This window comes from Geotrypetes seraphini, chromosome 7, assembly GCF_902459505.1.
Source record: "Geotrypetes seraphini chromosome 7, aGeoSer1.1, whole genome shotgun sequence".
Classification (NCBI taxonomy): Eukaryota; Metazoa; Chordata; class Amphibia; order Gymnophiona; family Dermophiidae; genus Geotrypetes; species Geotrypetes seraphini.
Genome location: NC_047090.1, coordinates 152,617,916 through 152,641,440, shown reverse-complemented (window position 1 = coordinate 152,641,440; position 23,525 = coordinate 152,617,916). Strand labels below are relative to the sequence as shown.

Below are 23,525 nucleotides of genomic sequence, written 5' to 3'. Positions count from 1 at the left end.
CGAACTGTCCTGTGGGCCTATGCTTCCCAAAGTCAGGCTTACCACATGGGATGTATTGATACTCAGTTATGTATCCGCTGTTTGGTGGAGGTAAATTCTTACTTTCATGGTCTTTGGAGTTGTGAGGGGATTCAGACCTTCTGGACGGAGATGGCCTCCTTTTTACAGGGCTTGTTGCGGACCCCTGTGCCAGTATCCGCGCAGTCCATGCTGTTTGCCCATTTTTCTTTCTTATACATGTACAGTTCTTCTGAAAAATTGTTTCTTAGTAAATGTTTTATTTTGGGGAAGAAATGTATCTTGTGTTACTGGCTGTCTTCTGAACCACCTTCCTTCTGGTACTGGAGGAATCGCCTCCATGAACTTATGGGCTGGGAGGCCCGTTTGGCTCGTTCTTCTCGACGCCGGAGCAGCGACTTTGTCCACATTTGGACTCCATACTTGAACATTTTGACTCCTGAGAGTCGTAGTCGGGTCTTGAATAGACTTCACCTCTGAACCTGTGCTTCTCGATGTCTCTGCTGTTCCCTGCTTCCGAGTTTTTCTGTAACTGTGGGGGGATGGGGAGGGGAGGGTGGGGGGCTTCTTTGTCGGGGAGTGGGGGTATGGTGGGTCCGGGGAGGACATAAGAGTCCAGTCCTCCGCGGGTGTTTGATGAAAATGCATACCATGGTTGTTATTGCTGTTGTATTTTCTGTTGCTTAATAAAATAGATTTGACTTAAAAGGAAATGGGATATACATGTGGGAACTCTAGGGGGGTAATGTTATGGGGGGTGGGTTATTAGAGTGGGTAGACTTGATGGGTCATGGCCCCTTTCTGCCGTCATCTTCTATGTTTCTAAATAAGACTCCTCATCTGAGTCTCACTTGGAAAGTCCCACTGGATCCTGGCAGGCTCCAACACTGGAGGTAGATGCGCTCCGGGAGCCCAAACCCCACAAGCACCTCCTAGTGCACTGTTAGTCTTCCCCTGGGGATCTTGCCCATACAGATAAGTTCTCCGCATCAGACGAATATATTCTGGAAAAAATGCCACACTAGGCAGTGCAAAGTCCCCTTTAGTTGACTCCAGCTTGAATCTCTTGGGCTCCATGTTCTCCATGCTCCTGCACTTAGAATGACTGCCATTCCAGGGCTCTGGAAGAGATTTACTCCCAGGCAATAGATCCCCTGACCGTTCTTAGCCCTAGAAAGCAAAGGGGAGGTAAGCTGATCGCTTCCACCTCCTCTTTCATGTGCTGCATAACACATGGCACAAGGGCGCTCTTTGGGCGCCCATCTAATGCAAACCTGGCATGAATTGAGGGTAAAGGAGCCAGAGGGCTCCATTCCAGCCAGTTTTGAGGCAAAACGAGGTGATTTAGATAACTTAGAAAAATAATCAGGAAATCCAAGATGGCCACTGTGGCAAAATGCTTTAACTAAAATAAAAAATTTTTTAAAAACCAGAAATTTTAGGAGAGGTGAGGAAGCCTAAAGGAAAGGGCAGAAACCTGAAAAAAAGAAAAGAAAAAGGTTTTAAAGACTACCCCCCTGCTCCCCCGATTTTCCTCATAGGCTATAACAGCCTTACTCACTGTGACCTGTGCTCTAAAGGTAGCTGGATCTGGGAGACAAAATTACTTACCGCTCCTCCAACCCTGAATTTTTTGGCCGACTGGTGTTTGACAGCATCAAACCTCCATAGACTCACGCACATGAAAAGGGACGAGGCAAAATGCAGCCGGCACTCTGCAGAACCTTGCTGAGCCCCCTACAGATGCATGATACCCTGTGTTCAAGCCCCTGCGACGCAGTAGGCAAGCAATGCTACAAGGGGAACAGACCCCGAGCTCCCAAAAAATTTCCGCAGGCTGGCCAACAGGTACCACTGAGGGATTGGCCTGTCAATTGCGGACCTCAGTCTGCTTCTCCTCCATGTAGGCAGAGCTGAACCCTCAACAAGGGGAGCTTTGAACACCGAAAGCCATCAAAATTTTGCCAAAAGAACAGAAAAAGACAAAAAAAAAAAAAAAAAAAAAAGAAGCAGCAGCAGCAGAAGAAATAAACAGAGCAAAGTAGATCAGAAAGACTCCTTCCGGCTTACATGTAAAAGGAAAAATCGAAGGGGGCAGCAGAGCTCTCTAGTGAAGGAGGAGGAATTCAAAAGCTGGAGTGGATTCCTTCTGCATGGCTTACAAGCATGGGGATATTACCTGTCTGTCTAGAATGACACATCTAATGCACTAGAAATAGGTTTACAGTGCTTCCTCCTGTATGGAGTACAGTCCTTGTATTATGAAAAGATTTTCAGCTAATGCCAATAATGAGGATGATAGTGTTTGGTTATTTCCAGGTTCACTTCTGGAAGTAAATATTTAGTAGGGTTCTTTTTATTCCTTTTAGTGGAATATGAATTTTAGGTCTGCATGGGCTTGGGGCGGGGGAGGGAGATTTTTCCTATTTGATTTTATGGCGTTCTTTTCATTATGTGCTTTTAAAAAAAATTTATTTTGATTGTTAACCAGGATTGCCATTGTAATATGGCAGTATATCAAATTAAATAAATCTGTATCTATCACCTGTGCATAATTTTAGTATGGAGATCAATTGGAAATTCATTTCAGCATGAAATACAGAAATATTTCAATCAGTCAGATCTTCAGCATTAAAAAAGGAGATCTATATTTGCAATTTTTCTTCCATCCTATCTCATTCATAAACACAGTTCTTATGCATTGTCCATCTATAACAGGCTACTCCAGGTTAAAAACTTCATTCACTCCAGTAAATATAAAAACACTCTTAGTTAAAGGTAAGCACTGTGCTTATGATACAAGTTGCTCTCACTTCATATTCAACAATTTTGGCATCTGTATACTATACAAATTATTAGTAAAGCAAAAATCAAATAAAGTGCTGTCTCTCACCTGGGGCATTTTGTCCTTGCTAAAAATTAAGGTAATTCTGGCACAGTTATTATCTAGATATCCAGAACTAGGCTCACACTTGAAATTGTCTGGTCGCTTTTCTAGGGCACTGCATTCTCCCCACTCAGCACAAGGAGGTTGGAAACACTTTACAGATGCTTTTATTTGGCAGTCTTGTCCTGCAGGACACTGGATACTTTCTAGACTATGCCCATAAAGACTTGGTAGCAAGCAAGGTTTTCTGCCACACCATACCTAGAAATCAAGGCATACTGAAATTAAAACCTAATTCATTTCTAACGTTTTAATAATTTAATTGAGTTCAGTTTAACTTAGCAACATATAAGTTATAATTTAAAAAACATTGGCAAATGAGAACATAATTCTGCCTCAAGATACACTGAAAGGCTCTATGGTAAAATTATTCTTTCTTCTTTGAATCCTGTTATACCAGTGCAGACCAATGGGCTTTACCCCTGTACCAGCAGGTAGGAAGGAGAGAAATTTGAATATTCTGATATCACCACTAAGGAACAGTGCAGTCTGGAACACAAGTACAATAGTAAGAACTGTCTTACGTGTGCAGTGCTTACAATTTTAATGTACAGCACTGCACATGTCTACTAGCGCTATAGAAATGATGATGATTAGTAGTAGCAATTGAATTTACCAAAAGAAAGAGGCAAGGGCCAAACACTCCTTATACTCTGAATCCAACATTAATAACATCATAAAGGATCAGACTCAGCATGTCTGATTTTTGGCAATGATGCCTTGGAAAATCTCACTCAGGAATTGTAGTGAGCTATTTGTGAATTCCGAATCATAATTAACAGTGTAGCAGCACTGGAATTCATGCTGCCATACACCAACACACTGTTGGATTTGAATACAGGAAACTATTTTAGAGTTCAAGGTTGTTTGGTCCTCGTCTTTCTTTTGGTATATTTTTCATTATTGTGCTTCCTAGAAGACCCTGTGAGGATTCTTTATTTTATAAATGTTGCTACTTGTAAGCCGCTTAGTAATAGGCGGTTGAGAAATTTGTTATATAAATAAATACACTTCTCCCTCCGTATTCGCTGTGATAGGGGATTAACAGAACCACAAATACTGAAAAACCGCAAATAACTTTTTTTATGTTATTTGCTGTTTTCTATTAAAAACCATCGTGAATATGGTGAAACCGCGAATAACATGATGGGAGACCTGGCCTGTTCCTGAAGGAGAGGCAAAACATGGTGAACAAAGTGCTGGGAATCAGCGATTTTCTCTGTAAACGTTTGGAATCAGCGATTTCTCTATGCAAGCTGATGTAATTTGGGGGGAGAAGCCAGCAAGCTAAAAACCGTGAATAATCAAAAACGTAATTGCTGAAACCACGAATACGGAGGGAGAAGTGTAAAATAAATTCTTTCCTTTGTGTGTGCAGTTTGGAATACTTTCAGTATGCTAATACCAAAGCCTAAAATAAAAAATGCAACCAGAACAAGAAGGAGACAAGCACAAGAACCACCACCACCACCACCTCTATACCTAGCCAGAACTCCCTGGGGTAATAACCACACTCTTATTATAAGCACAATGCAAGCTACGAGCTCGGGAACACTCAGAGCTCCTTGTGCTGTAGGTTTCCCTGGAGGAAAGGAAATTATAAATGCAAGAATAATTTCATTTTCATTATTCTGTAAAACCAGCTTTCCAGCACCACCAAGGTTGCAAACAAGCAGATTCAATTACAGCTTTAATCTACCAAGAACTTGGGTCGATTTGGAAGTCGCCTACTGATAAGAACAAATGGTCACATCTTCTGAAAGCTTGGTGACTTCCAAGTAGTGAAAAGCAGCTCTATTTATAACTAACTTATGAAGCACGTTCCCAGATCCTTCCTTTATGTCCACTCTGAGTGCTGGGAGAAAGACTGATTTAGATGGAAGTGACAATTAAAAGCAAAGGGTGAATGAAAACCAAGTAATCTGAGAAATGAAGAAAGGGCCTCACCACAAGAACCTGAAAGCCAAAGAAACTGCTGCCAGGAAAACCACTTTCAGGGAAAGATCTTGAGTGAAATGGTTTGGTGGTCATGTTAGTCCACGCTTCAAAGTAATATATAAAAATAAAACAAAAACAAAGGAAAAATACCTTTTTTATTGAACTAACTTAATGTAGTTTATGATTAGCTTTCGAAGGTACTCCTTCCTCCTCTGATCTAAGGAAGAAGGGATTACCTTTGAAAGCTAATCATAAACTACATTAACCCCCCCTCTTCAAAAACCCATAGAGTGCTTTTTAGCACTGGACATGGTGGTAACAGCTCTGACGCTCATAGAATTTTAGAAAAAGATCAAGTTTATCACCCTCTTTTAATCACCCAGCATCAATACTTCCTCTCTAGTTTCATATGTGTTTAGAAGTTAGAAGATTAAGATTTCTTCCCAACTGTTTCAATGCTTGATATGTCCTATCACTGAGTGCATTGCTGAACCCGACAGTGGCATAACTGGATGATGGGGAGAGCATGTTGCTAAGTATGGGACTCGCAGCAGCCAGATTAGTGATTGCTGCACACTGGAAACAGAGCATGACCCTGGATTGGCATAATGTGGCACTCCCTGTATAAACTAACAGCAATGCACACAAATAAACAGACTCTGAGGAATTGGGGTTGTTTCCAGTCCTGAAGGAACATCTTTTTAAATTAAGAATTGTGACTGACCAACCCAGATGAGCCATGAAAAACAATTTATGTTTGAGATGTGATTTTTTTTTTGGGGGGGTGGGGGGTGGAATAAATATTCTTGTTGGCTGATGGGGTGTTGGCATAGAAGAACCACTGTGCATTCACTGTATGGATGCACAGAGTGGAGTAGCAGCCTATTGGTTAGCGCAGTGGCATGAGAACCTGGGGAACTGGATTCAGTTCCCACTGCAGTTCCTTGTAACTGTGGGCAAATCACTTAACTCTACACTGTCTCAGATACAAAATAAGTATCAACTGCTTTGATTGTAATCACAGAGTGAAATGGTGTGGTGGCCGTGTTAGTCCACTTTCCAAGGTAGTATAAAGAAATAAAACAAAAAACAAAGGAAATAACTTGATACCTTTTGTATTGGATGAACTTGATGCATTTTATGATGAGCTTTTGAAGGTAACTTTTCTTCTTCAGATCAGAAATAAACAAAATGTTGAAAAATATCAGCATATATAAGGAAACGTGAAAGCATTTCAGGGATAGGAAGAGGGAGGGGTGGCTGGGTAGGCAGTTGACAGAAAGGTGGCAGAGCAATTTTAAATGTCTTTATAGTGGGAAAGAAAGCCCAGATCTCTGTTAAAGTCCTGTCTGATAGGTGTCAAAGTATCTTATTTTGGTTTCAAAGGTTTTACGTTCTTGGATTATCTTCGTATTCTCATCATAAAATCAATGGTGCAGTGGTCAGTTTTTCCAAAGTGTTGTCCGACAGAGGTGCCATCCTGGTTGGTATTGCAATTCTTAATATGATATCTATGTAGGTTGATTCTGGTCTTTAGCATTTGGCTTGTTTCACCAATGTAACATGCCTCTTTGCACTGAATGATGTATACCACATTAGAAGATGAACATGTGAAGGATTCTTTTATGCTGAATGTTTTTCCCATATGAGTGACCGTGGGATCCTTTGAGATGTGCGTGCACAGTTTGCAGTTTGTCACACCACAAGATGTGTACCATTTTTTTCTTCATGGGTTTTTTGTGGGGAGCTTGCTTTTTACCAATTTTTGTTTCAAATTAGGTGCCTGATAGAAGGCCAGCACAGGTGGAGCTGGGAATATTTCTTTAGCAATTCAGCTTCATGGAGTAGTGGTTGTAGATCTCTTATAATTTTTCTTAGTTTTTCCAGCTCTGGATTGTATGTCACTATCAAGGGGGTCCTGTCTGTTGTTTTCTTGTCCTTGTAGTGTAGTAATTTTTCTCTGGGTGTTTTAAGGGATGAGACAATATTCTTGGATACTATTTTAGGGTTGTATATCATTTACCCCCTGAGCCCATAAAAGCAGTATAAAAATGTTAGAAGACTAAAAAGGAATTCATAAAACAAGCATAGTAGTTTGTTTTCTCTATGTAAACAACTAAACTATGTACAGATTTTCCTATAATTCATTATCTCTGACCTGCAATTATGGATAAATCCTACATGGACATTTATGTTTTCAGACTAACATATACCTGAAAATATCCTTCAATAGCAGATATTTCAACCAAAAACAATGTCACAACAAACCCTACAGTCCTCAACTGCTAAACCAGATGTAGGCAACCTACAACCTACCACTGAATTTTATGTGGCCTACAAGACCATGGGAAATATACACAGAAAACATCATTAACCAGAATTCTGGCTAGTTAAATTTCTACTTAATTTATCACAGGTCTATAGCTCCCTGTGAATTCTGACATTACATGATGTTGTGGCCCTCCAAGGACATTGATACAGAAAGGTTGCCCACTCCTGCACTAAGAGAATACATGTTAAAACTACAGTGCTAAAAAATAGATAGAATATATATAGATTAAAAAAATACCTTGGTACAGTCAGCAGAACCATTTAAACAGTGGCAGGTGTTGCATTCTTGATCCCATTTGCTGCCATGAGGAAACTGCATTCCTTTAAGCCAACATGGTTTTCCAATGTCAATCACTTGTGGGGTGGGGAGGGCAAAAAGCAGCAAGATAAAACAGAACTAATCATTCCAAAATTTAACCAACCAAAGAAATTCTAATTACAGTAGTGTTCACAGAAGTATATAGAGACGCAAACTTGTTATATATAAAAACACAACTGTCAAATAAAATTTACTCCAATTTGTTCAAAATACCTTCTTGGCATCTGGGTCCTGCTCTTCCAGGTGGACAGGAGCACCTGTATCCATTTATTTCATCTATGCATGTGGCACCATATGCACATGGGGAGGACTGACATTCATCTATGTCTATAAAACAAAACCAACCAGCAGAATTAGCTGTTTTAACTATTGCTTAATTATAAGAAATTACAGGAACATCAGTCTCATCTATAGCAAAGGTCATCTTTCCAGAAGCATGCAAAGCAAATACCAGTTTAGCAAACCTAAGCAGTGCACAACCAAGTTAAAACAAAAGTTCTGAAAGGAACGTCATTGAAATATAGGGCAGCATTTTCAGTTAGTACAAAACCAAACATCTTCTCAACATGTCACAGGATCAAGCAGCTGAACATTCAAAACACTTAAAACCATGACACCCTAGCCCATATTATCTGACCCTGGGAAGGCAAGAGTGAAATAGGTTTTTATTCCTTTCTTGAAGGCAGTAAGATTAGATTTTAATTGAAGATAAGATAGTAAAGCATTCCAAAGAGGCTAGAGCTAAGTAATAAAATGTGGCAGCTGGAGCAGATTCATGTTTTGCTTCTTTAAGAGATGGAAGAGGTAATTCTGATTTAGTGTTCTAAATGTTCTTATCAGACAGTAAGGAGTAAGCAAATTGGCCAAATATTCTTGTTAGCCTAAAGAGCTTTTATAGGCAATCTCAAAAATTTTATACTTCATGAGAAATGAACAGGGGAGCAAATGTACATATCTCTTAGCACCACTGATGATTCTGGATTGTCTGCATTTCTTAATAGCATAAGAAGGGAGACCATTAAATAAGAAATTAGTGTAACCCAGCCTACTCAATACCAGAACATGATGAGCTTATGGAGTGATTTATTAAAATAAGATATAGCAGATCTAATTACAAGTAAAGCCCCAACCCAGTTATGAGTCACAGTTGAATATATATATATATATATATATATCTATATCAAAAGATACAGTAACTGTGAATCTAAGATAATGCCTAAATACTCAATTTCTCTGTCAAGAATGGTAGTAGGCTCAAAAACAGACGGAACAATAATGGTGATAAAGAGCTCTGAAGGACATATTTATTCTGGTATGTTTGATTAAAAAACTGATGCTATGACATGCTGATGGGAACAGTCTGAAAAAGAGGTGATCCAAGAAAACAAGCGTTAAGACAACTGTTTGAGTTAAGATTCAATACAAAATGAAGCAGTATAAAAAGGAGCTTGAGAAACTGATATATACTGTGAAGCAAACCTCATATGATGGTGATTGATGATCAAGATAGCAAGCTGTATAATAAGGCAGTAGCCAGAGCCACAGTGATGCTAGGGGAACAACTATTTAGGGCAGTGTTCTTCAATGCAAGGCCTGGGGACCAATGGCAGCCCCTGGATACCTCTGGGGTGGACCCCATTGTCTTTCTGATGGTTTTTCCCTGATACTCTGCCTCTACCTAGGCTCAGGACAGAAAGCAGAAATGGATGGGGAAAGAACCGCATGCTGGTAGGACAAGGCATTTCTCAAAAGGCAAAAGAAAATGCATTTGGAAATGCTCACAACCTAAGGACACCCCCAAATGAAGCTGGAAAGTAGGCTGGTGGGAATGGATCTCATTGATACACACTGGCCAGCAGTGTTGTGGTCCTGTGTTGGAAGGTATTTGGTGGCTTTCCTTCAGCTCATTAGAATCCAAAGTGGTCTCAGCTTAAAAATTAATGAAGACCACTGATTTAGGGCTTCTTGTTCCACAAACTACAGTATTACAGCTAATTAAAAAAAAATGTTGCTGCCTGATTCTTATCTAAGTAAATTTTATGACCGCATTTCATGTTTACATTGATTTAATCCTTTGTATTTGACATATTTGTCCCTTAAGAAGCCTAGGACAAATCTTTGGGCAATTTCACCAGAAAATGGACATGGATTAGTTAAAAGTAATATCAAAATTTCTGACAAAGCTGTACATCATATGGAAGAGGAAGGACTGAAGTTTACTAACACTAAGAATTTACTAACACTAAGAATTTTGTTGTTTGGTCCTTCTGGTAGCCATAGAATTGTGTAGAAATTAGTTTTGTTTGAAAAAAGCACTAAGGGAATATTTTTTTGCAGATTTAATAAATGAGGTCTAATTGTTGCAATTATTTTGCCACTTTGAACATGCATTAGCCGTGCAACAACAAGCAGAAGCTAGTATGTAAACTAATGTTTATTCTGTGACCAAATTAGGTTATTCTTTTACATGTTTACAAATGGTAGTATAACAAATTCACTCTTAGGTACAACCATTTTTATTATTTCTTTATACTACCTTGGAAAATGGACTAACATGGCCACCACACCATTTCATTTAATAATCAAAAAACTTCTTTAGAGCAGAAAAACTTTTGAAAACACTGGTAACTGAAGAACAGAGAAGCTGGATAAGGATTGATACCAAGATATCCAGAAGGTGGGAAAGAAAGGGAAGGTACTATTACTGGATACTTCAACTTGCAAGATGTAGACTAGAATGATCCATCTGCTGAATCAGAAAGAAGACGACTGTAGATGTATGTCAAAGCACTCTATTCAAATGGTGGATGGAATCTATGAAAAAAAGGGGTTCAAGTGAAACTGGATCCAGTGCTCACAAACAGAGAAAGTATATCTAACATCTGGAGAGGGGACCATCTGAGGAGTGGTCCAAGTGAAACAGTTTTATATGTAAGAAAAGTTAACAAAATGAAGAGAAAAAGGAAACAGATATGGTTCTTCAAACAAGCTGCTGATAAAAGCAAAAGATGTGACCTTCACAAAATACAAAAGTATGAAAAAGGAACACAGAAATTATTACCAAAGAAATAATAATAACAACAACAACTTTATTCTTCTATACCGCCATAGTCAGATGACTTCTAGGCTGTTCACATCGAAGAGAGCTGGACAGTCAGCGATAGTAGCAAAAGCACAGATAGATGGAAGAAGAAAATGGTTAAATATGTGCAGAGGTGATGAGACTTCATATACATGTAAGTATATGCTGGGGAAAGGAGGAAGACTAGAAATGGAATTGTAAAACTGAAAGATGTTTAGAACAGTTATGCAGAGAGAGATGAAGAAAGAGCAGATGTGCTGAACAAATTTCTGTTCTCTATTCACAGAAGAAAATCCTGGAGAAGGACCACAGATGGATGACAAAGGTATACAGAGGAACGGATTACATATGGAATACAGTATTTATGCTCACTTTGAAAAACTGAAAACAGACAAAAGCCATAGGATTGAATTAATTATTGTAAACCGAGACGAGCCCTATCATATGGAAGACCCGGTATAAAAACCTAATGATTGGATTGGATATATTACATTACATTAGAGATTTCTATTCCGCCATTACCTTGCAGTTCAAGGCAGATTCCAAAAGATTTATAAATGGGGGTTACAATGGAAGAACAATTGTCATATATCTCATGATATTAAGAGAGCTCAGAGACATTTTGGTGGGTTTCCCTTAAAGATTTATCTAATAGACCCTTAGAGATGAAGAGATTCAGAGGGAGATGTGCATGTGGTCCCTCTCCACAAAAAAGGTGACATAAGTGAGAAAACTACAGGCCAGTAAACCTTACTTCATGGTTGGAAAACAAATGAAAACACTGCTGCAGGAAGGATTGAACTTCCTGGAATCCAAGATCTGAGATAACATGGTTTTATGAAAGAAAAATTTTGCCAAATGAATCTGATGATTTGACTGGGTAACCAAAGAAATGGCTAGAGGACATGCTTTAGATATAATTTACTTGGATTTCAACAAAGCCTTTGACATATAAGAAGATCGTGAATAAACCAAGAGTTGAAGTTAGGGCCCAAAGTGAAGCTGAATTGTGAAGTGGTTGAGAGAGTGGTAGTAAATGGAATTCACTCGGAGGAAAAGGCAGAGAGTAGTACAGTGCCTCAGGGATCAGTACCAGAAACGATTCTATTCAATATTTGTGCGTGACATTATCAAAGGGTATGGACTAATTATATCTTTAAAAAAATGAGAAACATTTATTAATAAAAAAGTGATTAATCCCAGAAATCAAGCACCTCACTTTGGGCACCTGCAATGTTTGAATGTAGAACACAAGAAAACTTAAAAGTTGTAAAAAAAAAAAAGAAATTACATAGTCTCATTCTACTGACCCTATGGTACACATGGAGGGCTATTTTTGAAAAGGACATCTAAGTTCAACATGGACGTTTCCCACTAAATGTGCAAAGCTGGAAGCACAGAGATGTCCATTTTTGAAAGCCAAAATGCTAGATGTCCAAAAATATATATATTTTTGAAAATCGCCTAGTTGGACGTCTAGGCCGATAGGACATCCAACCTTTAGGACGCCTAACTTTATACCCTATTTTCGACCAAAGAAACGTCCAAGTTTAAATCATCCAAATCCAGACCATTTGGACATGGGAGTGATCATCATTGTGAAGGACTGGCCATACAGACATGCTAACAGAGCAGTGGGACACCTTAGAGGGCGCTGCTGTGAACTTCATATAAGGGGTATCAGAAGTACATATCACCAGAATCCCCTTCTAATTTAGGGTGAGCCCTCTAAAACTCCCCCAAACCTACCAGACCCACCCGTCTACCACCCCAACAGCTCTTATGGCACCTATAGTGCAATATGGTAGGGTTTTGGTGGCCTCACACTTTCAACCATAAATGGCTCACTATCCCATCCACCTGAGTGATGCTCTACTACAGGGGTGTCAAAGTCCCTCCTCGAGGGCCGCAATCCAGTTGGGTTTTCAGGATTTCCCCAATGAATATGCATGAGATCTATTAGCATACAATGAAAGCAGTGCATGCAAATAGATCTCATGCATATTCATTGGAGAAATCCTGAAAACCCGACTGGATTGCGGCCCTCGAGGAGGGACTTTGACACCCATGCTCTACTAGACTTTCCCATACCAAGTGCTGCTGTTCTAGAGACAGGTATGCACTTTCATTTAGATTTTTTGTGGGGTGGGAGGGGGTTAGTGAGCAATGGAGGAGTGTGAGTGTTGGGGGGGGGGGGTCAGGGGTTATTCCTTCATGTATCCAGTGGCACTTGAGATGCTTCTAATGACTAAGTTCTGTCCAGGACGTCTAGGGAAAGGTTCGATTATCGCCACAAGAAGTCCAAATTAAGCATGCCCAAAGCCTGCCCATTAACACGCCCCCAGGAACTCTGGATGCACAGTGGGCAAAATGCCTTGCTATATGTCCAGAAAATGTCTTTAAAAATTGATGTTGGACATCCCTGCGATTAGGATGTCCAAGTGCTGACTTATGTTTTTTGAATATGAGCCCCAAAGCTTCCAGAAATGAAAGCTGCATCTCCAAACTATTATAGCCCCTCTCTCTGTTATTTGTATCACTTTTGGAACTTTTTCACTTAGCAGGTCACATTTAAACAGTTGAAAGGTAAATAATATATAAAAGGGAGAATAGGTAAAACTAGAGAACATGAATTTTACATAGAATGGTAGATGACTAATACACTCCCGGGGGAGGTGGTGGGAACAAGAACAGAGAATAAATTAAAAAAGAAGTAGGAAACAGAGGGGATCCCTCAAAAAAAAAAAAAAAAAAGAAAAAGGCATGGAAGCAAAGGAAAATTAATGGCCTTCCATGAAGCAGCTGGTGCAAGGCTGACCACATTTAGTGCAAATTGCTTATTTAAAGGCTAATCAACACTCAGAGTGGAAGAATTTGCCAGTGGAACAATCAGTCTATATATTTTGTATAGGAGGACCAACTGTAGAACATGAAGAAGAAGCATTTAATAACCCCTAGGCTTGGACAGAATGGGAGATGTAAAGCTTGGATAAATTGGTTCATTTGTGGGCCTAATGCTTTCTAACAGGGTAACATTTAAGCAAAAATAGATCAAGGAAGTGAGCTAGATATACTTTACTTAGATTTCAGCAAAGCCTTTGACATGGTTCCTCATTGGAGACTCTTGAACAAACCTGATGGGCTGAAGTTAGGATCCAAAGTGGTGAACTGGATTAGAAACTGGTTGATGGACAGATGTCGGTAGTTAATGGAATTTGCTCAGAGGAAGCAAAAGTGAGTAGTGGAGTGCCTCTAGAATCGGTGCTGGGGCTGATTCTGTTCAATGCTTGTGAGCGATATTGCCAAAGGGTTAGAAGGAAAGGTTTGCTCCCGGGAGTGGAAAACATGAAAAAGAATCTGCAAAAGTTGGAAGAATGGTCTGATGTCTGGCAACTAAAATTCAATACAAAGTGCAAAGTGATGCATTTGGGGAGTAGAAATATAAGAGACATGTTTGTGCTGGGAGGTGAGAGGCTGATATGCACAGATGGGGCAAGAGATCTTGGGGTGATAAGTGTCTGAAGATCTGAAGGCAAAAAGACAGTGGCTATAGCCAGGAGGATGCTAGGCTGTACAGAGAGAGGTGTAACCAGCAGAAGAAAGGAGGTGTTGATGCTCTGTACAGGTTGCTGGTGAGGCCCCACTTGAGAGTATTGTTTTCAGTTTTGGAGGCCATACATGGTTAAGGATATAAAAAGACTTTAAGGGGTCCAGAGGAAAGCAACGAAAATGGTAGGAGGTTTGCGCCAAAAGAAGTACAAGAGGAGACTATTCTGGAGGAGAGAAGGGACATGTGGATATGAAACAGACAATTAAATATTTGAAATATATTAATATAGGACCAAATCTTTTCTAGAGAAGAGAAATTGATAAAACTATAGGACATACATTGAGGTTGAAGGGTGGTAGACTTAAAAGTAATATAAGGAAATTATTTTTCAGAAAGGGGTGGTGGATGCCTGGAATGCACAGAGGGAGGTGGAGAGGAAAATTAGAATATAAATGAGCAACTTCTACAGTCTGAATCCAGCAAAGAAGATGGTTTGGATAGGCTGGAGTGAGCTTCAATAGCAACTCCAGTAGTTGGAACCTAAGGACAGTACTGGGTAGACTTCTAAGGTCTATGGGCACAGAAATAACAAAGAAAAAAGACATTTGAATGTAATCATGAAATTGTAATGCATGAGACTACAGGGCAGACTGGATGGACCATTTAGGTCTTTATCTGCTGTCATTTACTACGTTACTACGACTGTCTGCATGCACACATTTATAACAATTCTGCAAAAGAATCTGAACATTAGTCACTAATAATTAGGCATATAATGGGGTGGACATAAGGCACTTATGTTTTATATGTTGACTTCACATAACATATGATTAAGCTATGCTGCAGTCAAATTGTTGGGCAAACTGGTTAGAATATGCAGGGCTTCATCTGTGGTCATTTACTATTTTACTATGATGGCTCTTAGTAATGAACAAGTTCATTCAAGTAATGAGCAATGTTATTTGCTGTTTAGAAAATATACAGTAAACTCTCAGTTATCTGGCACCCATGGGGATTGGTAGATGCTGGATAACTGTAGTTTCTGGTTGCTTGAGAGATACTATAAAAATAGTTTTGTCTCCCTTCCCACCTCATCCCCCCACCCCTACTTGTAGGGACAGCATCTGTTCCTCCCTTGCCACCCTCCTTTATGGTCTGGGTCACTTTCTCTTCCCCCCACTCCCAAACATGGGTCCAGCATCCATCCATCTCTTTCACTCTGCTGATGGATGCTGGACCCTCCCCCAACACTTCTGGTGCACCTCCCCCTCAGCGCGGGTCTGGCCTCCTGACCCCTCTCACTTATCCAAAGCAGTTCTGACCCAACCTCCCTCAATCTCTCACTTACCTGAAGCAGCAGCTGGTCAGCACTATAAACAGGCTGTTTGCGGCCAGACCCAGCAGGGCCTTTCATCTGCTGTGTCAGAAGTGACACGTCAGAGGAACGGCTCTGCTGGGGCTGGCCACAAACAGCTGGTTTACAGTTCTGCCTCTGCTAACTGGCTGCCACTGCTGCTTCAGGAAAGTGAGGGAGGGAGGGACAGTTGTCCGGTCAGGACCGCTGCTGCTTCGGGAGCTGGAGGGACAGTTATTTGGTCAGGACCCCTGCCACTTTGGGGGCTGGAGGGAAGGTCGGAGAGGGGTTGTTGGGTCAGGACCACCGCTGCTTCGGGGGCTGGAGGGAGGATGATCTTTTTTTTGCCAGCAATTTTTTTTACCGGTTGGGTGAGTGCACCGGTTGCTTAAGTCCCGGATAATCGGGATTCTACTGTATTGCTGTGCAATGCCAGTGTGATTCCTTGAAAAACCTAAACCATCTTACAGAAAAAGAACTGTCGACTTGTAGCCCCCTCCCCATTAATCACATTCCGTAATATTGACATGAAAAAAAGATTTAGGATGAGATATCTCAAAACTTCACTGTAAAATCTGACAGGCTGCTACCAAGGTCACTATTGTAACAATTTCAAAAAGGAGAGTCATTTTCAAAAGAACCCGCATACAAATGAGGTTCACAGATGTTCAAGTAGGCTCGCTAAATTTACTTGAGATGAGCCACTGGTGGTAGTGATCAGCACATGCGCAGAATACACCCGCATATATATATATTTTTAAAAAAATCAAATTGAAGATCGCAGCAAGAGAGATGCCTACTCGCACAACCTCCGGACACCCATCCCTGGTGGCAGGAGATATTCCACTCTCTTCTGCTGTACTAACACAATAGCCCAACTCTGCCTCCTGTTGCCCAACCTCCCTCCTGACACCCCCCCCCTCCCCGGCCTCTCCTTACCTTATTCAGGAAGTTCGTCTGGAGGACACCTACCCTGCTCCGGCTGGCAGGCCCACCTCTTTACAAAATGGCAGGCCTTCGCATGGATCCGGGCATGCGCTGGGAGGGGTCTAAGGCTCTGATTGGTTAAGGGTGCTTAAAGCCCCTCCTATGGGTGGGGTCTTAGGTGTCTGTGCCAATCAAGGCCTTAAGACCCTCCCCAGATGCACCAGGGAGAGGCCTAAGGCTACGATTGGCCAAGACACCTAAGGCACCTTCCATAGGAGGGGCCTTAAGCAATCTGGCCAATCAGAGCCTTAGACCCCTCCCAGACACATCCCAGGATGCCCAGGAAAGTGGAAGGCCTTCCATTTTGTAAAGAGGTGGGCCTGCCAGCCGGAGCGGGGTAGGTGTCCCTCCAGCTGAACTTCCTGAATAATGTAGGTAGGGGGTTGTTGGGGGCACGGGGGATGTGGTCGGGGGGGAAACAGCAGGAGAGAGTGGACATCTCTCCTGCTTCCAGGTGTAGGTGTCCGGAGGTTGTGCGACCGCGGCAGGAGTGTGACATCTCTCCTGACAATCTTCGATTTGGAGGTTTTTTTTTAAAAAAAATTAATTTGCATGTGTGTGGGGGGGGGGAAGAGGACGGGAGGGGTCTGAGCTGTCAAACCTTACTTTCCTGTCAGTACCTGAGCCAATTAGTGCTCAGGCACTGATCAGAAAGTAAGGCTACAATAGCTCAGACCTGTCAGTAAATTTTGGCCGCAAATAGGGAATCACTCAGCAATTATAGAGAATTGCTCAGAGTGCGCATTTTAATGTTAATGACTTCATTGTACTACATTTGCACAGCAGTAGCAGAGACTGTTAGAAAACTCAGAAAAGACTAAGGTAAGCCGTTTTGATACATGCTAAAATACATGCACGCTAAACCCGCAGGAACCGGTTTAGCGAGCATGTTAAAGGCACATTTTAGTTTTGAGAAATCTTCCCCTTAGGGCTCCTTTTACTAAGCTGCGATAGCGATTTTAGCGCGTGCTTAGCATGCGCTAGATGCTAATGCCAGCATTGAGCTGGCATTAGTTCTAGCTGCGTATCGCGGGTTTAGCGCACACGGCAATTCTGCGTGCGCTAAAAACGCTATCGCAGCTTAGTAAAAGGAGCCCTTAGTGTTTTTTCCTACAGTTTAGTTGTTAACTTACAGAAGAGCAGTTCATGCTCCCAATCGTATGAGCAAATCTACAGCATGTGTAACTCAATTCCTGAATGTTTTAACTTGCAAATAGATTGCCAAGATGGAACAGATGACACTTAAGCAAATTAAATATACTACACATTTATTTTATTTGCGTAACAACTTTAAAAGACCTATTGTGTATATTTCAGTATATTTACAATTTTTCAGATTAATCATGCTTTCCACTTTAACAGAAAAGCAAAGGCTTTATAGGCAGACGCTTAAAGATATAGACAAAAATTGAGAATGTATGAAAGTAGTACAGTGAAAAGCTGAAAAAAGAATTCCATGACTAAAGACAAACTTGAATAACACAAACATTATGAAGGAATCAGCAAATTTGGATTAAAGTCTAAAGCAGGAACATCTAGTTTTCAAGCTTGAAGGCCATACAAAAGACCTTGAGTAAGGTACTTAACTGTGCCTCCTCTCAAGCTCTACCAGGAAAAAACCCAGTTGTTATTATATTAAACTGTATAAACACAATCTTTTACCTGAACGTCAGCCTGAAGTTAAATCTGGCACACTAAGACCACATTTTGTATACTTGAAGCAAGACATACCAATGGCAGTGTGCCTATGTTGCTACCATAAAAATATCAACCTGCACATTGGCTCCCTATCATACATCGTATCACTTATAAAATCATCCTGCTGACCTTCAAAATAAAACTCTCTCATCAGCCTTCATATCTTGATAAGCTTCTCATTCCTCAATGTTCCTCACGTACTCTAAGGTCAACAGATCAAAAACTCCTGCTAATTCCTTCCATAAAAGATTTTTATTACACCCGGAAAATAAATTTTGCAGTAGTCGCCCCAACGTTGTGGAATGCTCTGCCACAGCAGCTCCGAGATGAACCACATCTAGATAAATTCAAGATAAGCCTGAAGACTTTTATTTCGTGACGCCTTCGCTTGTGTTTAGAGTTATCTTCTCTTCTCCTTGTCTTTTTTTTTTTTTTTTCTTTCCTTCTATTTTTCTTTTCCTCTCTTATTCAACCAACCGCTTTCAAAAAAAGCGACCCTACCCAATATGTTTCACCCCACACCCACTTTCTCCTTCTCTTCTTTTCTAGATGCCTCAATCTTAGTGAAATTTGAGTAGAGTTACCCAATGAGAGGTATAGGAGGAAATGTGTAGAGGAATCTGTTCCCCCTCCCCAATGAATGAGGAAGGCAACCAATGCAATGCAATTGGGCGTATACGAGAAGTACGTCACGAGCAGCTGCCCAATTTCAAATCTCTACTGCTTCTATGCAAAGAAAGCTAGATTCCACTATGGGGGCACTTGCTCAAAGATTTGAAGTGACAATTCACTTGGCAGTGTCTGCACCGAGCTCCGTGAATGATGTCATCCACATGTGAGAAGATAATTGTTCTCTAAGGGAAAGCAGGCATTATTTCACCAAAGTATCTTCATTTTTTAACTAGCAGGATGTTAGATCTCTTAAACATGACTCATCCAACATGAATTTGTTGAACCAGTTACCCAATTGGAACAAAATAAGAGAAAGCCCACAATCAAGGTCCATAAAATTGAACTGCAAATAAATGCATGATCAATAAGGTAAGCACTTCTTATTAGTAAACAAACTGACAAAACTAGGCAAAGATTTTAATGACCTTCATACATGCACTTCATGTGAGCATCTATAGGTACAACTAGGCTTATTCCCTAGCCATTCTTCTAACATGTGTAGCATGAAGAAAAAGACAGCATCACAATAAAAGGCCTCCCACTTGTATCTGTAAGGTGAGAGCAGTTCTAACACTAATGAATAATTCAATTAGATCAAGCTTTATTATTTGGAAGTAGCTGGCCCAGTGTCAATGTATGAGAAGTCACAAGGTCATGACCTTACTGTCCTTTACAGATACTTACTAATTCTGCAGTCTGGACCAGCAAAGCCTGGTGCACACTCACAACGAAACCAATTCACACCATCAACACAGATGCCGCCATTGTAACTGTAAAAATAATAAACCTAATTACAATAGATGTTCTCACAGTAGATTCACAAGCTAATAGATATGCAGCACAGATTTCCTCTCACACAATAGACTATTCAAATACAAATTCCTGTTGTCACCATTCATGTTATTTTCTCACTATTGCAGAAAAGGGGGGAGAATTTTTTTTTTGTAAATATAAGCTATTGGTATTGTGAAAGCTGCTTCAGCTACAGTAGATTTTCTAAACTAAAAAAAAAATGGTTGGTGGGGGGGAGGAAGAAAATAGCAACATTGACGTTCTCTGAAAATATGTACAGTAAAACCTTGGATTGCAAGTAAGCAAGACATTTTATTACATTTTAACTTGATAAACAAGCTATGTCTTGCAATACAAGTACATATAGTATACACACATCACATCACATCACAATTGAGCCGATGGTTCTTCTCTCTCTGACACTGCAGGAGTGTAGTGACTCTTCTAAACGAGTGAAGTCTTGCAATAGAAGTACATACAGTATTTTGTATTAAAATTATTAGGTTGTGGAACGAATTGTCTGAGTTTCCATTATTTCTTATGGGGAAATTCACTTTTTGGGTTACAAGCATGGTTTCAGATTGCAAACCAAGGTTTGTTTGGGTTTGGTTTTTTTTTTAAGTTGTATTTGTTTACTCAGATAACCATGCAGCGTTAAGCTAAAAAAAAGGTTTTACTGTATTTTATTTTGCATGGAAATTTGTGAGCCACCTTGGAGAAAGGTGGATTAGAAATGTTTTAAATAAATAAAATAAAGGTAATTTGTCAACATTTTTCCATTTTCAAAACGTTTTCCTAGGAACTATTACTACAATTATTTCTATAGAACTTTTATTTTCCATACAAGGTATGAAACCACAATGCAGGACAATTACTTAGAAAGAAGGAACAATAAAAACTAAACTGGTACCCACAAAATGCTGACAACTTCTCAAATAAAGTTTTAATAAAAACTACAACAAATCAAAAATGATCTCTTCTGTGGTGCTCTAAATTCATACATACTTAGAAGGCTGCAGATTTGTCTTTTTAAATTAAATCATCCAGTAGTGACTAGAAGCTGAAGTGATCCAACCAGAAAGAAATAATTTCAAAAACACTGAAATTTGTTTAATAATCCATATTATAGATATACTGTATCTCTATAGAGACACAGAAAAGCAGATAGAAAATGAGTGAAACTGTTATATCATGTACTGTTTATACTCAAATATAAACTGGGATTTTTGGGCCCATAAATTGGCCTAAAATGGGGGTCCCAGTTCAGTGTTCTCCCCAGCGCTTTTCAGCCGGGCGCTCGGCCCAGCAAATTTAGATGCCCGCCCAGTTGTCATCTGCCGAATCCTGCTGCCGCCACTGCTTTACGCGCAGTGTGAAGAGACGCCGAAAGACTCCCGCCAGACTTAAAACAAAACCCAGCAAGCAACTCGAACCCGGCTTCCCTCCGAAACCGGAAGTTACGTCGGGGGGGGGGGGGAGGGGGTAGGGAAGAGAAGCCGGCACGGACCATTAGAGCCCCGGAGCATGCAGGAGATAGGCCAGCCACGGAGGGAAGCTTACTTGCTCTTGCTTACTTCAGGCATTTCTCGCTGCCGGGTCCTGCCTACTTTCTGTTTCCGCGAAGGCAGGACCTGTCAACGAGAAAGGCCCGAAGTAAGCAAGAGCAGCAAGTTGTAAGCTTCCCTCTGTTGCTGACCTTTGGGAGATAGGTCAGCGACGAAGGGAAACTTGCAACTTGCCTTTGTCTGTAGCGAATCTGCTGGGTGTGTGAGACGGGGGGGAGAGGGGGTGGGTGAATGGGAGGAGAAAAGCTGCTGTACCCAATTAGAGGGGAGTGTGAAGAGAAATGCTGCTTCTGCTGTACCCAATTGGGGGGGGGGGGAAGAGAAATGCTGATAATACTGCTGTACCCAATGGGGGGAGGGGAAGAATCATGCTGCTGCACCCAATTAGGGGGGAGGGTGAAGAGAAATGCTGCTTCTGCTGTACCCAATTGGGGGGGGGGGGAAGAGAAATGCTGATAATACTGCTGTACCCAATGGGGGAGGGGGGAAGAGAAATGCTGCTGCACCCAATTGGGGAGAGAGAAGGAAGGAGGGAGAAGGAAGAAAAGGAAAAGGAGGAAAGAGATGCAAAGACCATGGGAGGGAGGGAAAGAAGATACCATACCATGGAGTGGAAGAGAGAGATGTTAGGGCATATGGGGGGGGGGGAAGCAGGGCCGGATTAAAGGATAGGCCCAGTAGGCACAGGCCTAGGGCCCAAAACGGTCAGGGGGGCCCCCCAGTATTGTGCTTTGGGGCCTTACCCTTGCTGGATTCGCTGGCAGCAGCAGTCTCATCATCATCCCGGGCGCCTCCCCCCAACCCGATCCGACCCTCCTTTACCTCCTTCCCTCATCAGTGACATGCCAGAGGGAATCATGGCAGGAGAAAGCCCTGAAGCAGCCTGCTTAGAGTAGAGCAGTGCTGTTTAGAGTCTCATGATGGGAGGGAGGTAGAGATAGGAGGGTCGTGGGGGGGAGAGTAGCAGTCTGCCCCGGGTGCTCGGCCTGGTGTCTTGAACATCTTTGGCTAGCAACAGCATTTACAATTCACTGCTGTTGCCAGCTTCAGGCCTTCCTCTCTGCTGGGTCCTGCCTACTTCTGTTTCCATGAAGGCAGGACCTGACAGAGAAGAAGGCCCGAAGCTGGCAACAGCAGTGAATTGTGAATGCTGCTGCCTGAAGAAGTTCATGACGCCAGGCCTTGGGTGACAGAAGGAGGAAAGGGAGCAGAGGGGGAGAGACTTTCTGCACCCAACTGGAGGGAGAAAGAAGATGAGGGAGGGAATGAAACGAGATGCCAGGGATTGGAGGGAGGAAGAGATGCCAGGGCATGGAGGGAAGAAGGAAAGTATGCCAGACCAAGGGAAAAGGAAGGGGGAAAGGAAGGAGGAGATGTCAGAGCATGGAGGGGGAGGGAGAGATGGAAGAAAAGAAAAGGAGTGAGATGCCAGAGAATCAGGGTAGGGAAGATACCAGACTGTGGGGTGCGAAGGAAAGAAAGGAGAAGAGAGAGATGCCAGAGCATAGGGGACGGTGTGGTGACAGAGAGAGAAAAATGGAGAGGTGGCAGAGCAGAAATCAATCATGTACAAAGGAGAAGAGAAGGAGCAGAGGATAGACAGTTTATTGAAGGAGCATAAAGAGGGAAGATGCCATATGGAATGGGGAGAGGACAGAGTGGATGAAAGGGGCTGATGCTGTATGGAAGACAGAGCGGACAGATGCTGGCTAGAAAGAAGAGTTAAGACAAGATGATTAAAGCAGAAACGACAAAAGTTAGAAAAAAAATTTTTTGTTGCTTTACGTAGAATCAAGTAGTATTGTATCTATTGATTAAAGTTTATAAATAGGAAATGGAAATAAGGCAGTTTTTTGGGAACTAAACCCCTTTCCTCAGGTCAGAACAGGATACCATAACAGCAGGGGTGCCCAAATGGTCGAGCGCGATCGACCAGTAGATCGCAAAGGCAATGTGAGTCGATCGCATTGCCTTGGCAATCTTTTTTTCCTGCCTCCCTGAGCCAGGCCAGGCGTGTACAAGCGCCGGACTCACAAGACTTCACCTCTGACGTCAATTCTAATCGCTGCCTGTCTGGCCTGGAACTTCCTCTCTGACGTTAGAATTGACATCAGAGGTGAAGTCTTGTGAGTCCGGCGCTTGTACATTCCTGGCCTGGCTCGTGGAAGCAGGGAGAAATCGGCATGATGGCTTAGGGGGTAGGGAAAGAATCGGGGAAGTGGAGAAATTGGCGCGATGGCTTGGGAGGGGGGGCAGGGGGAGAGAGACAGAA

General features: G+C 41.6%; 1 protein-coding gene across 5 annotated transcripts in view; it reads right to left on the bottom strand.

The window, feature by feature from the left end:
- Window positions 1-23,525, bottom strand: part of JAG2 (jagged canonical Notch ligand 2) — a 288,684-nt gene that overhangs the window by 26,786 nt on the left and 238,373 nt on the right. For all 5 annotated transcript variants that reach the window (XM_033952670.1, XM_033952665.1, XM_033952666.1 and 2 more), the window contains 4 exons: window positions 19,581-19,666; window positions 7,767-7,880; window positions 7,473-7,588; window positions 2,912-3,166 (listed from right to left, as the gene is read on the bottom strand). In XM_033952670.1, the coding sequence (XP_033808561.1) occupies window positions 2,912-3,166; window positions 7,473-7,588; window positions 7,767-7,880; window positions 19,581-19,666 (571 nt within the window). The remainder of the gene's footprint in view (window positions 1-2,911; window positions 3,167-7,472; window positions 7,589-7,766; window positions 7,881-19,580; window positions 19,667-23,525) is intronic.